Genomic DNA, 15,150 nt, shown 5'->3' with positions numbered 1-15,150 from the left:
ATTTTAATAAGTAAACATCAACAAAACTATACTAGTAGGTACCTACTTAGTTATACATATAGACCCGATGTTTTGTAATATTTGAAGAGCGGCATTAATCATTTTCACAATATAGATACGTCCCTTTTCGTGCTATTTGGCACCTAGTTATTGAAACACTACATAGGTACTAGCTCTAAGGCTTTAAGTAAAGCCTTCAAGGGTTCAGTCTAGACCACTCTAGACGGCTCGAGTATCTAGAACTTCAGGCGACATATTGTATGTGGATGCAACCTTAATCTCAGGATTTTTTAGGATTTAGAAAAGGCGAATCAACAAACTGTTAGTGTTAAACCTACCATTATACCCACAATTGCTTACATATTGACAGTTTAACCGATATTTAAATGGAATGGTAATAATAAAATTGGCATTGTTTAAATTTACTCTATCTACTGCAGTAAATTTAATGTTTTGTTTATGAAATAATATTTACTCAATCATAACATCAAAATTCATAATTGTTTTTATCGGATGTACCTTTTACTAGTATGTCTACAATAGTAAGCCACAAAACTAAGCAACATGCAGGCACCTTCCAAAAACCACGAACTGGTTTTATCATATCATAATCAAACAAGCAATAAATGGACTATTACACTAATAGTAATCTAAGTCAACATATCAACGTCAACAGTTCATTATGATGACGAAAGATTCTTACACACCCACAATAATATACGTACGGTTGGTTCAACCGCCTTTGCTGCTGTTCTGTCATGGATGGGTGAACAACACACCTTATTTAAAGCGTTTTATAAGCGTTTTTCGAACCTGAGGGCCTATCGTGGGCTAACGTGGCAATTCGATACTATTTTCGATACTACGCAAACATACTTATGGACAAAGAACAGCGCTAACGTAGTCACTTTTGGAACTAACAAATTTGCCTTACATTTTGACAGTGACAGTTGACAATACGCAACGGAGGTTCGAAAATCTTGTAATCGCTGCTCTGTTTGTACAAGGCCTGAGATGATGAGACTTCCAACATAATACCTAGGTATATGTAAGTAAAAAAACAGGTATTAGCTAAAATAGCAGGTATTTAGTTACACATAATATACATACTACCTAATTGTTATCTAATCTTTTAAGAATAATAACTAGGACATTCACAGGTAATAAAGTTATTGCGGAAATTTGACTTCCTTTTAACATAATGTTTAATTAAATTTAAAAGCCTACTTGACTATACCATCTATGCTAAGTAAATAGTTACCGAAATATTTCTTAATTCGCATTCGCAATCTAATTTATTCTGTTTATAAAGTGAAAATACGCTGTCGTATATACAGAAGAAACAATTAGCTATTCAGGTTAGTTTAAAAATGAGATATTTTGCATAAGCTAATATTATTCTGAAAGACTAAATAATAATTTTATAAATAATTTTGTTTAGAGAGTAATGAGTACTATCGTGATTTAAATGGGTACCAAGCTTAATAAAGACTAAGTAAGTAGGTAGATGTTAAGGTTATCATCTCAACTAGGCATAGGAATAATAAACATAGGCTTCGGAGGCGGCCAGCATTCAGTGCTTACCGACTAGATGGTTCGTCCATCTCGCAGGGGTGCGCTCTACGGCGCACTAGCCAGTTTTAATCTTTGGATGTCTATTGCACTTATTTTGTCTATCATCAGGATGACAACTATGTTTGAATTTTAATATGTATATTTTTAATGAGTAACTAAGGATAATAGTGAGGCGCTCAAAGACCACGATATTTTTTAATACACATATAACTACCTCCAAATAAATCGTACACTGCTCTTTATTACAATCGGAACCGGGTCACGCGGCACACGCACGATCAAAACAATTGATCGTGCAAAAAAAAACATTAACTTTCGCAATGCGACCTTCGCGGAGAGTAACATAGAGACACGTTACGCAAACTCCTTGCTAGGTACATGTATGTATACAACACAAATCTGCAAGTTGAGTAGATCGTTAATCTAACGATTATCTCAAATATGCTGTTCACAAAATAACTATCTATTATATTTGAATTCACTGAACAGTTGATTATAAATATAAGTAGTTAGTATTTATTTATGTATTTATGTAAACGAGTTTATGTAATATATAATATGTAAGTTTATTATAGGTAAAGATATATATATTTTATATTGTGTTGTTTTATTTATTTATATAGTATGTACTGTTTAAGTAGTATACCTTGCACCTCTACTCCCATTAATTATGTTAAAATTGTCTCTTCCATCCAAAGGTTGTCTGGTAAAGATTGCTTTAAGCAATAATGCCGCCTTTTTTGTACTATTTTATGTATATAAGTTGTGAATTGTAATGTGTCTTTAATGGTGCAAAATAAAGAGTATTCTATTCTATTCTATTCTATTACCCCTCCATAACCAAATGAACAGAATTCGGTCTTTTCCGATAAAATCTTAAAACATTAAGATATAATCAGATCTGCTATAAGTAAGTGTCCATAGCATTGTTTATAATATTTATAAGTTATACTATATTATACTATTAAGTATGTGAATTAGAACAATGTCAACTACACAATTTGATTAACCTGAAAAATCTACTGGTAATTTTATTATTATCATGTCCTTCAATAACCTTAAATATTTAAGTAAGTACCAAGTCATTTTGTTTTGATCCGTAGCGTAGTTAACTCTGCTATTTAGGTAATTGTACACATCAACATAATATAGGTTTTTAACAAATACATTGTTTTTTACAGGTAGTTGAGTAAACTAAGGATCAAAAACCCGCTCTTGGTGTATGGTTTTATAATGTGTCTCATACCCAGTAGGTATCAAGCTTAATAATATAATTTTCTTACTTAAGTAATTATTCCGAGGCTATCAAAAAGTTCATGAAATTTACGATTTTACACACTTAGCTTTAATCTTCTTTTAGGCCCAATTTCTTCAAAGTTAATGAGTTTGCACAGTCTTAAACAAAATTAGCCCCAGATTCCTCACAAATTCTTATACTTTGTTACTATTAAATTTTCGATTTGATCTCGTAAGCGCAGGTTAAGAATTCCACACTGTACTTAGTGTACCTAGATTGTATAATCACTTTAGCTTGTCTTATAGTACCTACCTTTTTGGAATTATCCAATAACCATATGAACTGATAAAAAAGTACCGCAAAATTATATAAAGCCATAACTGCGTATGTAGGTTATATTGTCAAGGTATTTCCAATTTCTCGCAAACGGTAAAAAAATATATCATTAAGTTGATATCACAACAAGTAAAATTACACTAATGATAATATTAAGATTGAATCAAATTTTGCAATAAGCAAAGCAATGAGTAATTGAGTACAAATAAAAACATATAATTTTGCACGTACCTACTTATTACATTCGCATTTTTTTACATCATATAAGTAGTAGTTATTTACAAAAACAACTGTAGTAAAGTATTGTATAACAATTAACTAATGACTACTTGAAGGGTAGTTAATGCGTGGAAAAAATAATGAGCTTATAATGATTTATAATTTACAAAATATTTTCTCCGGATTATTGGGATAAGTCAAGTATTTTTCCAAGGCAGCCGTACAAATAATCATTACTACTTATACCTAAATCACTTATTTTGTTTTAATTGGATTAAATTAATTAATGTAAATATTGTGTTCTCAATAAGATGTTTGTACAAGTACTTAAGTATAAAAAATAGGTAAGAATCTAGTGAATTTAGTCATACATGTAATTAATAAAATACTGAATAAGTACCTACCTGCACCAACAACTTAACATAAATGTGTACGCACAGCACACATAAGGAATATTAACCTTCAATGAAACAATTGCTGTACACACAATGGTTGCTAGAACCTATTCACGTTCACAATCATTTTATTTTCTACTAGTAACTCATTTCTTACACACCATTCAAAGGTTGGCTGCTAGAAAACCCTTCTTGGAAATAATTCCGCCTGTTATACAGGGTATTGTAAAAAGGGTATGGTAAGGGTGACTCGCAGGTGGTCATTCTGAATAACTTTTGTACTACGAGTTTTGGAAATTTGCAAAAAAAAAATTGGTTCTCCATAGTAAAAAAGTCACGTGACCAACAAAGTTTCTAATATGCAAATAAAATATATTTTTCGTGAATTTTCAAAATTCGTATAACAAAAGTTGTTCAGGATGACCCCCTGAGTCACCCCATTTCGGCTTAGTATACGCTTTTTGCAACACCCTGTATAGTTAGGAATGCAGTTTTGTTTTGAGAGACAATTCTCGTTCGTCAATTTAAAAAGTGACCCCTTCGCGGGACATAGTAATATGTATGCAATACATTTATTATGAACCCACTCTGCAGCCTTATCATTGCGTGAGAAATGGGGCCCTACGATGGAATAGATATTTTATGTTTAAGAAACAAAGGAGACATTTACGATAACGACCCCTAACAATTATCAAGTATTAGTAAGTAATTTATATATTATTTTTGAGTACAAAATCTAATTACTAATTGAAATCAAAATTAACATCATTAACAAGGAAGCAAATTAATAACTCCTTAATTACTAACTATCGGTTTTGAAGCGTGAACTAATAGGTAGGGTACTTAAATTGTATAGGCCTTCTTCTATCACCTATGTGTATGATCATTTCATCATGACTAACTAAGTACCGTTAATAATTGAAAATTTTTGATAGTTACAACCGGCAATCAAAGCATAGTTCACGAAATGTTTTTTTATATTTCTTATGTATACCCTTGGACAAGTATCAGTGGCCATCAGGTAATAAGAGAGCATGATTTTGATGATTTTTAAAGGTACTAAAATATGTAATAGTATGATACTACCGGGTTATCTACAATAGCTGTCAATTCATTATACTTATATTTGTATATAATTGCCTTACCTAATTAAAATGTCATTGATCATGCTTCATCTAAACATTTTTATCACGACTTTAGAGCTAAGCACATCAGTTAATTAAATTTAAAATATAATTTAGCTCGAGCTCGCCTTAACAAAAATCCAATAGACAAATGAAATGTTTCACTGTGTAATAATTGTTAAAGTTTGAGCCTTTAGAATGAAATCGTTTCCATTGTCTAGTTTCAATATCTGTGACGTGGCGAATCTTCGGGACACACAACAGCTACTTACATTGGGTTCTTTCACAACAATCGCTTTTTTTCCTTCGCCCGAGTAACTATGTCGAGGAAAACCGTGCGAGAGTTAAAATATAATAAGGCATTGTGACTTGTTACTCTGTGGCCAAATGCAATAGATACTTATACTTACAAGCAACGATTGACAATGCCTTGTAACTTGTAACGTAAGTCCCGGATTGTAACTAAACTAGAAGATTATAACCCTTACGGTGCAAGAATTATGAACGATGTAAATGTAACGCCTAACTATATTTTCCCCGGTACTTGACTGTACTTTCAATTGCGCGACCACTATGCTCGCCAGAATGTCTTCTATGTTATTATGTTTATGTGAGAACATGCCCTTATAGTTTGAATTAACATGGTCTAAGATTAACAATATTCGAAAAAGATGGAGTGTCAGTGCAAAAGAATCGTCTAGACGAAATAACACCTCACTTGTGGCACTGAAATCTTATTTTGTTTCGTATACAGGATGTTGCAAAAAGGGTACACTAAGCCGAAGCCAGCATGTGCAGCAAGTTATTATTTTTTTGAATTATTTTTTTTCGCGAATTTTGAAATTCTGATTTCAGATTTGGGCTTAGATATAACATGCTGGTTTCGGCTTAGTATACCCTTTTTGCAACACCCTGTATTGTTAATCGAAGAACCACTGTCTCTCACACCCAAGATGCATGCATATTCACTATTACATGTATTATGTGTATGTTACCGTGGTTGCTTCATTGCTCGGTCTAATTTTAATTAGCTCTTCGTACAATAATTATTTTATTATACCGCGCATACTTCCTTGCAACAGACTGAACACGGTAAGTACATAACTACTTTAACTACCCATCTATACACTTCCATCCCGATCAAATTTACATCCTACTTAGTTAAGTCGTTAAGTGCATAATACCTACAAAGCAAATTATTTAGTAAGTATTTATAAAAAAATAAACACCGTTATAAATTCGGATGAGGATAGTCTTAAAACCACTTAGGTACGAACAGAAGAAACATACACTAAATTTTTGGGTGTTATACGGATTACAGAGAAACGATCCATAACGAATATATCACAACTTTTTGGTACAGTATCGACCCCAAAAAAACAAAAAAAAATGGTTTGACTTATTGAGACTATTGAGAGCAAGAAAATCAACTTTACTTAAAACTCTCTTGTTTTTAGCGTTTTCCTGTGAAGCCGGTTATTTGGGTTAGGCTGTTCTGTAACTGTACGTGCATACCCCTTGATAATGACATTGTTGCAAAAGGTTTTAGGTATAATGCACTTAAAGAATATAAAAAAATAGCGAAAAGAGGAAATTCCTACCTGTAGGGAAGTATTTTTCTTAGCGTGTCCGTGACAAACACTAAGGGCGTCTTGCACAACAAAGTTAAATAAAATTAAATAGTTTGTCTCTTGCTCTGACAGTATAATAATGTCAGAGCAAGAGGTCATAGATTTAATTTTATTTTACTTTGTTGTGCAAGACGCCCTTAGTGTGGGTTGCACCATTTAACTTTAACTATTACAAACGTCAAATCCCTTGACGAGAGAGATCAATCTTCAAGAGATTTGACGTTTGTTATAGTTAAAGTTAAATGGTGCAACCCACCCTTAAGCTGTTTAAGCGTTTGTCGCCATGCTCGTGCAAGAATAAGTGCCAATTTCTCCATTCTCGTTTAGTTCATAACCAGGGAGTAGTGGTTAACTTTTGACACATAATTTTCATGAAATGGAGATGAAGAATAATTGATGAACCAATCCCTGGTTATTATCTAACCGAGTATGGCGAAATTGGGGCTAAGCCAATGAGATAAATTTGTCAGACTCTGAATGGATATTATGTTCGACATAAATAGATAGTAAGCCTACGCAACTGGATCAGACAATCAATAATAGTGAACCTAGGTACGATGAACCAAATTACATGACTACAATTATTAATTATTGTTTATTGCATTACATTGGCTAATGTGGCGCGGTCAAGTGCAATGACTCGTATCCTGAAACTGAAGCTAACAATACAGTTATTGTAATTAGTTACATTAATAAAATTAGTTAATTTTATGATATTTTATTTTACCTTCCATTGCCAATGTAATGCAATATTAATCGTACTCATGTACCTAATTAAAATTAAATATCAAAAGTCAGATGTTATTAAAAGTCACATTTTTTTGTTTTAAAATACCCACCGTTCTAAGTACGCGGTTTATTTTTTTCCTATATATAAGAAGCCTCAGGTTTATCTGAAATTCAGATCGGTCTTGTCATGTTACATATCATCGAACAGGGAACCCTTATAAAAATATAACCTTCGAAAAATTTGGAAAGTCTCTTTGAAGGACAACCGAGGTTGAGGCCACTTACTGGGTCGTTGGCGAAAAATGGTATTAAAACAAATAAAATGAATGTACTTTCCGATTCCGCTTAATGTTTTCCTGTAGGGTAGAACCCTTATTAACGAGAACATTGGGCTGAAATTTGGTTGAGTCCTCACATTCTCGTTTGTTCGAGTGTACGTGTGGTGTTAAGTGTTTATTCATGTTTCCTTGAGGCTTCAGGGTCCTTATCGGGAAGAAGTAATTTTTTCTTACCCTGTATTGGCAAAACTTTAGCAATAACTACACTCTAGCCGTGTTATTAGGTTTAGTGCTGATCTACCGGAAAAACAACAGGGGATTGAAAGAAAGGATAATATATGCCTTTAGTCTAGCGACCAATAACAACGATATTTCCTCGTCATTGAGAAGGTACATAGTTTACGACTTAATTTAATTTATAGGCACAACTCCTGTTTCAAAATGGTTGTAATGTAACATTAAATTTTTGCCTTGTTATTTTACAGTAAGTATTATAAGTATCTACTTATTAATAATATTCGTAAAATATTTTTATATTTTGGCTGGATTCCATAGTATATCGTTCGCCAAAAATACTAATTATTAACTACAGAGTGCCACATTTAAATTTAAAATCAAAGGAGACGAATTTATTTGCCTATTCTGTACACTCAATATATTTTAAATGAAAAACAAATAGTTACCGTTGTGTCTACACGGTTCTACCTTTTTTGGTATAAGATTTATTTGCCTAATCTCGTATTGCATAGTAACGTTTGGTCAAAGTCTCGTTACGCCGAAAATCGTATGGCATAAATCTCGTTTAGTAAAAAGTTATTTCGCATAACATTGTTTAGCCTAATAATGGTATGGCCAAATCTTGAATAGCCTAATAATGCTATGGCATAGGTTTATACAAAGTAATAATATTTGTGCGGATCACTTCGACCGTTTCATGAACTATTACTATACGGTGCGAAGGAAGTGGCGGTTGCACCTGTTTGGTTCTTCAGGAAGATGAGGAAATGCCACTGACGTAGAGGTAGCTATATATTAGCCTGTTGAGTCTTCGAAATAAAACACTAGTATTATTGTTCACAATTCACTGGAGATGTTTACTGTTACGCTCATCGACAGTGACATTGCACCAAATGTGCGGATCACTTCGACCGTTTCACGAACTATTACTATACGGTGCGAAGGAAGTGGCGGGTGCACCTGTTTGGTTCTTCAGGAAGATGAGGAAATGCCACTGACGTAGAGGTAGCTATATATTAGCCTGTTGAGTCTTCGAAATAAAACACTGGTATTATTGTTCACAATTCACTGGAGATGTTTATTGTTTCACTCTTTCTATTAAACTGACTTGCTGTGAGGTGTTGGCGTCTGCCTTTTATACTAATCTCTACCGAAGATAGAAAATTCCAGGAAGCTCTAGAAAAGACTCATAAGAAGTAGAATGTTCTAGATGGGGCTGCCATCTGTTGTCGAGTAGGTGAACTACATGGTCTATTTAGTGCACTATTGTTCTACTTCGTTATGCTATTTCCTACTAGATGGCGCTGGCCTCCTCACTATTTATTTATTATTATTACTAAAGTAGGTAGGTGCTCGAACAACTAGTAGGTAGGTACATACTTAAACTATATCTATATCTATACACACACATAAGTAAGTATTTATCTTAGCGCTCTTTACAAATAAAACAAAACTTCTTTTAGTCGTTCCGTACATCTCTCCCGCCGGTCATCGCCTGCAGGGCGTTGAACTCTTCGGTCGAAACGACTGGAGCTGTAGGCAGGATCACCAGCTGCTTGGTTGGTCTTCTGAGGGTCCTTCCGTAGGTCTGGACGTCGGCTGTTCGTACGATAACGTCTTCTCCTAGGTAGGCAGCCGCGACCAAGTCTTTCGGCCACGTCTTGCGTGGTAGGTTGCTGTCTGCCACCATGATGACGTCGCAAACCTTGACCGCCGTGCCAGGTAGTAGGCTCCTGGAGTTTTCGCTCTTCTGTATCGGGCTTCGGTTTCTTCGATGTGATCGTCAGTGAGTCGAGCGCGAAGTGTCTCTTCAGCTGCTCGTCCATGCTGTCTTCGATGCTGACGATGTTGTTCACGTAGTGCACACGCTGTCCCACTGTGCTTGTGTGTGCACCGTGTAACACCCAGCCCAGTGGTGTGCGTGAAGCCACTGGTTGGTGTCGCTGTCCCGCTCGTACTTCTGCCGCCATCAGCAGGTGCCAGTTGTCTTGCCCGATGAGCAGACCTGGCTTCATGTCTGTGTACTTCAGCTCGTGCTGGATGTCTTCCAGGTGAGGGCAGCCGGCGAGGTCTCGCTCGGTGACACGCTGTGCGGCGAGGTGCAGCTTCTGTACTGTGCGTGCGTTGACTATATGCGTCTCGCTCGCACCCGTGAGAGTGAGTGCGACGCGACGCGATGCGGACTCGTCGACGCTTGTGTCGGAGACACCTTCTATATAGAGAGGGTCTATGGGCCCCCTGGCTCCGATTTTCTGTACTATTTCACTGTCGACGAGCGTTACTGTAGATCCGTCGTCTAGGAGCGCGCATGTGTCGACCGCTCCCGCCGGTCCGGAGACTTGGACCTTTACTATTTTGCGATACGCTTTCGTTCGCATTGGTGTCCACGTAGAGGCGACTGCGTCTGTTTTCTTGGCTTCGGGCTTGTCGGCTCGCACGAAGTGTAGCAGTCGGTTATGTAACCTCTCGCAGCCGTCGACGCCACATTTCTTCCTTCTGCATCGGTGCGTCTTGCTGTGGTAGCGTAGACAGCTAAAGCAGAGCCTTCTCTGTTTCGCTAGGTGCCAGCGTGAGTCGACGTCACTTTCGACGAACTTGCGGCATTCTGTTGGGTTGTGGCCCCTGTTGCAGCACACTGGACACGTAGGTTTCTGTTCTGTTGTTGCGTATGTCCATTGTGCGCGGTGCGGCTGCTGCTGCTGTTGCTGCTGCTTCGGTTCGTAGGCGATGCTCGACGTCTTCTCATGTGCGTGCGGCCCGCATATCGAGGCTTCCCGAGTGAGGAAGCGGCTGAGCTTCAGCAGGTCGGGTTCCTCGGGCGACTGTGCGGCGGAGAAGTCGAACCAGCGAAGCTTGTGGGCGGCTGTGAGCTTCTCGACTGTGAGCTGCGTGATCTCGGGATTGTTGAGGTAGCGGTCGCGGTGCAGCTCTTGAAGTGTCGTCACAATGTTGCTTACTTCGTTTGCAAAGAAGCAGAACTCTGTAGCGATATCCGTAGGCCGGCGTAGTGCGCGCAGACGTTCCAACTCGGCGAGCGCGATGCTGTCCGGGCGCCCGAAGCACAATTCGAGTGACTTCATCACGTTCTCGGGCGTCGTGCTGGTGATGAGCAGGCGGCTGACAGCTTCCTTCGCTCTTCCTTTCAGGCATCGACGTAGGCGCCCCATGTTGTCGCAGGGCGCGAGTGATGCGGCGGACTCGTAGTAGGCGGTCTTGAACTGTAGCCACTCGTGCGGCGCGCCACTAAAGTACGGTAGCTCACTAATGTGACGCGGAGCCGGTGGCGGTGGTGGTGGCGGCGGCGCCCCGGCTCTTGCAGCTAGAGCAATAGCTTCGGCGAGGGCAGTGAGGCTCACAGAGTCGCTTGTCCGCGGCTGAGCGACAGGGACGGCGGCAGTGGAGGCAGGGTCGACGGCGGTGGCGACTGGCGGCGGTAGAACGTAGTCCTCATCATGCTGTCTGGACTCCTCAGCAGCTTCTGTTGGCGGTGGTGGTGCTGCTGACGCGGAGTGAGGCTCGTTCTTGATGGCCAGTACATTCTGCTGTGTCTTGAGCCACGAGTCGACCTTGAGCGTACTCTCCATCTCGGTACTGATGCTGCCGTCGTCATCATCGGTGTCGGATTCAGCTTCAATAACTGCGAGACGGGCGGCGGCGAGTTCAGCTTTACGACGTGCTATTTCTTCTTTACTACGTGCTATTTCTTCTTTTGCTTCGGCGATTTCAACTTGACGACACGCTAATTCTTCTTTCGCTTCGGCGATGCGGCGTGCCTTTAATGACTTGGCCTTCGATCTTGCTGTAGACGCTGGCGGAGTAGCCCGGATGCATGACGGTGGGCAGGGCGTTCCGGCAGCAGCTGTAACCACCCTCGCGGCAGTGGAGGGCGGTGGCGGTACTCCCCCGAACACAGGGAGCGGTGCCCCCCCTGTTATGGGGGGCGAGGCGCTATCCACCCTGGCGGCAGACGAGGGCGGCGTCGATACTCCGGTGGACACACCCGTCGATGTTGATGCTGTCACGGCGGTTGACGGCGTTTGCGTGTCGGAGTCTGTAGCGGTGGCGGTGGAGGCGGTGGCGCCGGCGGCCGACGATTCTTCAGTAGGCCTCTGTTCTAGGCCGCCGCGCTGTAGCCTCCCTGTCGTGGACCTCGTTACAGGCATTCCAAAGTCTTCAATCCGGCTCGAAGGACCAAATGTGCGGATCACTTCGACCGTTTCACGAACTATTACTATACGGTGCGAAGGAAGTGGCGGGTGCACCTGTTTGGTTCTTCAGGAAGATGAGGAAATGCCACTGACGTAGAGGTAGCTATATATTAGCCTGTTGAGTCTTCGAAATAAAACACTGGTATTATTGTTCACAATTCACTGGAGATGTTTATTGTTTCACTCTTTCTATTAAACTGACTTGCTGTGAGGTGTTGGCGTCTGCCTTTTATACTAATCTCTACCGAAGATAGAAAATTCCAGGAAGCTCTAGAAAAGACTCATAAGAAGTAGAATGTTCTAGATGGGGCTGCCATCTGTTGTCGAGTAGGTGAACTACATGGTCTATTTAGTGCACTATTGTTCTACTTCGTTATGCTATTTCCTACTAGATGGCGCTGGCCTCCTCACTATTTATTTATTATTATTACTAAAGTAGGTAGGTGCTCGAACAACTAGTAGGTAGGTACATACTTAAACTATATCTATATCTATACACACACATAAGTAAGTATTTATCTTAGCGCTCTTTACAAATAAAACAAAACTTCTTTTAGTCGTTCCGTACAATATTCGTTTGGCTTTAACTTTGACGGAGCGTCTCCCTACATAGCGCAAACTGGTGCCTTGTATTGTTTCCGATGTTTGGAAAACGCTCCGCTCCGCTTCGCTACGCTCCGCTTTGGTTTTGATGAACATGTGCACCTAACACGCTCCTCCTCGCTTTGCTCGTCGTCGCACCTATTTTTAGGTTTCGATCCCATGGGGTTTGTAATAATTATATTGGTCGTTAACTTTCGATTTTTTGATCATACAATATCGTGATTTTCGGGATGTAGGAGAAAAATACCACAATTTGTACATTTACTACATACTTAATATATTATTTATCAAGATAACATTAGGAGAAACAAGATTATACATAGGTATAGACGAACATAAATTTGAGCAAACGAAACTTAGGTGTTTAAAGATTGTGCCTAAAGAGTTTTAGACGAAACGAGCCTTATGCCACATAAGTCTCGACAAAGTGATGGTTCGGCCAAAAAAGTTTTGACCATACGAGTTATGCGAAATGAGTTTTGGTCAATAAAGATTATGCGAGATGAGCGGAACCCTGTCTACACGCCTACCGACGATGTTAATTTATTCAAATTAAGTTTACTGAAACATCTGTTGGTAATGTAGGTTTGGTATATACCGGGTAGCGTATTAATCTTAAAAACGACTTTTTACAGACACAAAAATAAGGATTCCAAATGTTTAGGGCACTCTGTCATTATTTTTTAGACAGTGACACCATGTCTTTTAACCGATAGGTAGCCATCCAGACATTGTGAAACAGGCCCTTAGTGTAATATTTTAAAGTATGAGTTCGATATATTTTAATTACCTATACACTACTATAGGCTGTTACATTGGTAGGTATATTAAGCCGAAAAGGGGTGGATTGTTATGCCACTTTTACAACATCGATTGTACATTCGAAGTCATTACCATTTAGCTCAGCAATTAATTGATTTATATCTTTTACAAACATGTAAGTATGAGAGATAATAAGTTATAGACAGTACTTAACTAAATCGCCATACAACTTCTCTGAAAGGATGGATCACTGAGTTGCGTTCGCCTGAAGTCGCTAGATCTGGCTGAATCTTCACCATGTAGTGTCAGTGACATAGTCAACTAAGAAAGGCAGAGCGAATCAGAGTATATGTTAAGTACCTATCATTTGTCGTTATGCACCTAGGTAAATACTTAATTTAATTTATGCTAATGACGTCTTACGTATGTGAAAAAAGTTATTAAGTATTTATTAATATCACGCAGTGTAAACATTGGACTGATACGAACAAAATATATACTTAAGTCATAGACTAACTGAAGTTCAATGCGTATAATATAAATAAAGAGACTGAAATAAATGAATGAGATAAATACCTAATTTAAATTAAGTACTACTTACCGAAACTCCGTAAACAGCCGGAAACCACAGAAATCCACACTTGACACTGGTGAGTTACAAAAAAATATAAAATTCAAACGTAACCGTCACCGCATTCGAATTTCATAATCGCGCCAATCGCAGTCGCGCGCGCGCATTCAACATGGAGCCGCTACTAACCGCGGGAAAGGCACACTAACTCATTTATACAGTCTTGAAGCGGGGATACACGTAAAGACAATTTTATCTCAGCTCAATCGCTGAATGTGACCCTACTTGAGGTAAAAGATCTTGGGAATGGTCTAGCCTAGCTAACGTGGTAACGTGTTAGTCTAATCCACCGATGTTTGTTATTGTTACCAAAAAGTAGGTAGTGCAGAATATATTTTTAATACCGTCCCATCTTCCATCTACCTCCACAGAGGCTGGCGCTGCGGCCGGGCGGGCGGAAACGATGAAAGGCCGCAAATATGCATCCCTAGGAGAGGGGTACATGTTTGTGCCTTTCGGAGTCGAGACCCTAGGGCCGTGGGGACCGGAGGCGCGTCGGCTGCTAAAAGAAATTAGCAGCAGGCTCAAAGAAGTCACATGGGACCCTAGGGCTGGCTCGTACCTCGCTCAAAGGATAAGCATCGCCATACAGCGAGGTAACGCGGCCAGCGTCTTGGGTACCCTACCCGACAGTGGCAGCGATCTGGCCAGCATCTTCTTTTTAGTTTCATTTTAATTTTATATTAGTTAGTTTTAGTTAGGGGTTAAATTTTTTTAATATTTGACACAAGTGGTGCAAATGGACTACTTACTCTAAATATAAAAGTACCTGGTCTAGAAAATAATATTCAGATAACAATTGTTTTCCATATTATGAAATTTTCAAAAATCCACCAAGTTCAAAATTTTCGTTATCGTCTACTTTAGCCAGGAAAGAATAAAATCTGAATATTATTTACTACTGCTGCACCTATTTATTTCATGACATATATATTTAGTTTATCACAATTAAAGCGATATCATAAATAAAAATATATGAAGTATATTGATTTATCAAAAAAATCTCTAACACGTGTAAGATCAACAGAAAGGTTGCTCTCAATAAGGTGACATCAAATCTATATAATTATTATTAGTAAAACTTAATTAAGTACCTGGGTATGCAAATAATTTACCAACTGAATTAAAATTATTATTTAATGGAAGTTATCGAAATGGGTATGCTAATTAGGGCTAAACTTTCGC

The 15,150-nt window shown here is 38.8% G+C and overlaps 2 protein-coding genes across 4 annotated transcripts in view; both read right to left on the bottom strand.

The window, feature by feature from the left end:
• The window catches only part of LOC105384545 (peroxidase), a 112,262-nt gene extending 98,166 nt beyond the window's left edge, over nt 1–14,096 (bottom strand). For all 3 annotated transcript variants that reach the window (XM_048633613.1, XM_048633616.1, XM_048633615.1), the window contains exon 1: nt 13,936–14,096. The gene's annotated coding sequence lies outside the window, so the exon portion shown is untranslated. The remainder of the gene's footprint in view (nt 1–13,935) is intronic.
• On the bottom strand, nt 9,198–11,924 carry LOC119692770. Its single transcript, XM_048621816.1, has one exon. It carries the CDS (start codon nt 11,922–11,924, stop codon nt 9,198–9,200), a length of 2,727 nt encoding a protein of 908 aa, XP_048477773.1.
• Nucleotides 14,097–15,150: the final 1,054 nt, after the last annotated feature.

This window comes from Plutella xylostella, chromosome 6 (genome assembly GCF_932276165.1).
Source record: "Plutella xylostella chromosome 6, ilPluXylo3.1, whole genome shotgun sequence".
NCBI classification, from domain to species: Eukaryota; Metazoa; Arthropoda; class Insecta; order Lepidoptera; family Plutellidae; genus Plutella; species Plutella xylostella.
Note: the sequence above shows the minus strand (reverse complement) of the source record. Positions and strands in the feature narration are given on the sequence as shown.

What these genes read in the sequence shown, in the direction of transcription:
- LOC119692770 (XM_048621816.1), bottom strand. Translation starts at nt 11,924, where the DNA reads ATGCCTGTAACGAGGTCCACGACAGGGAGGCTACAGCGCGGCGGCCTA.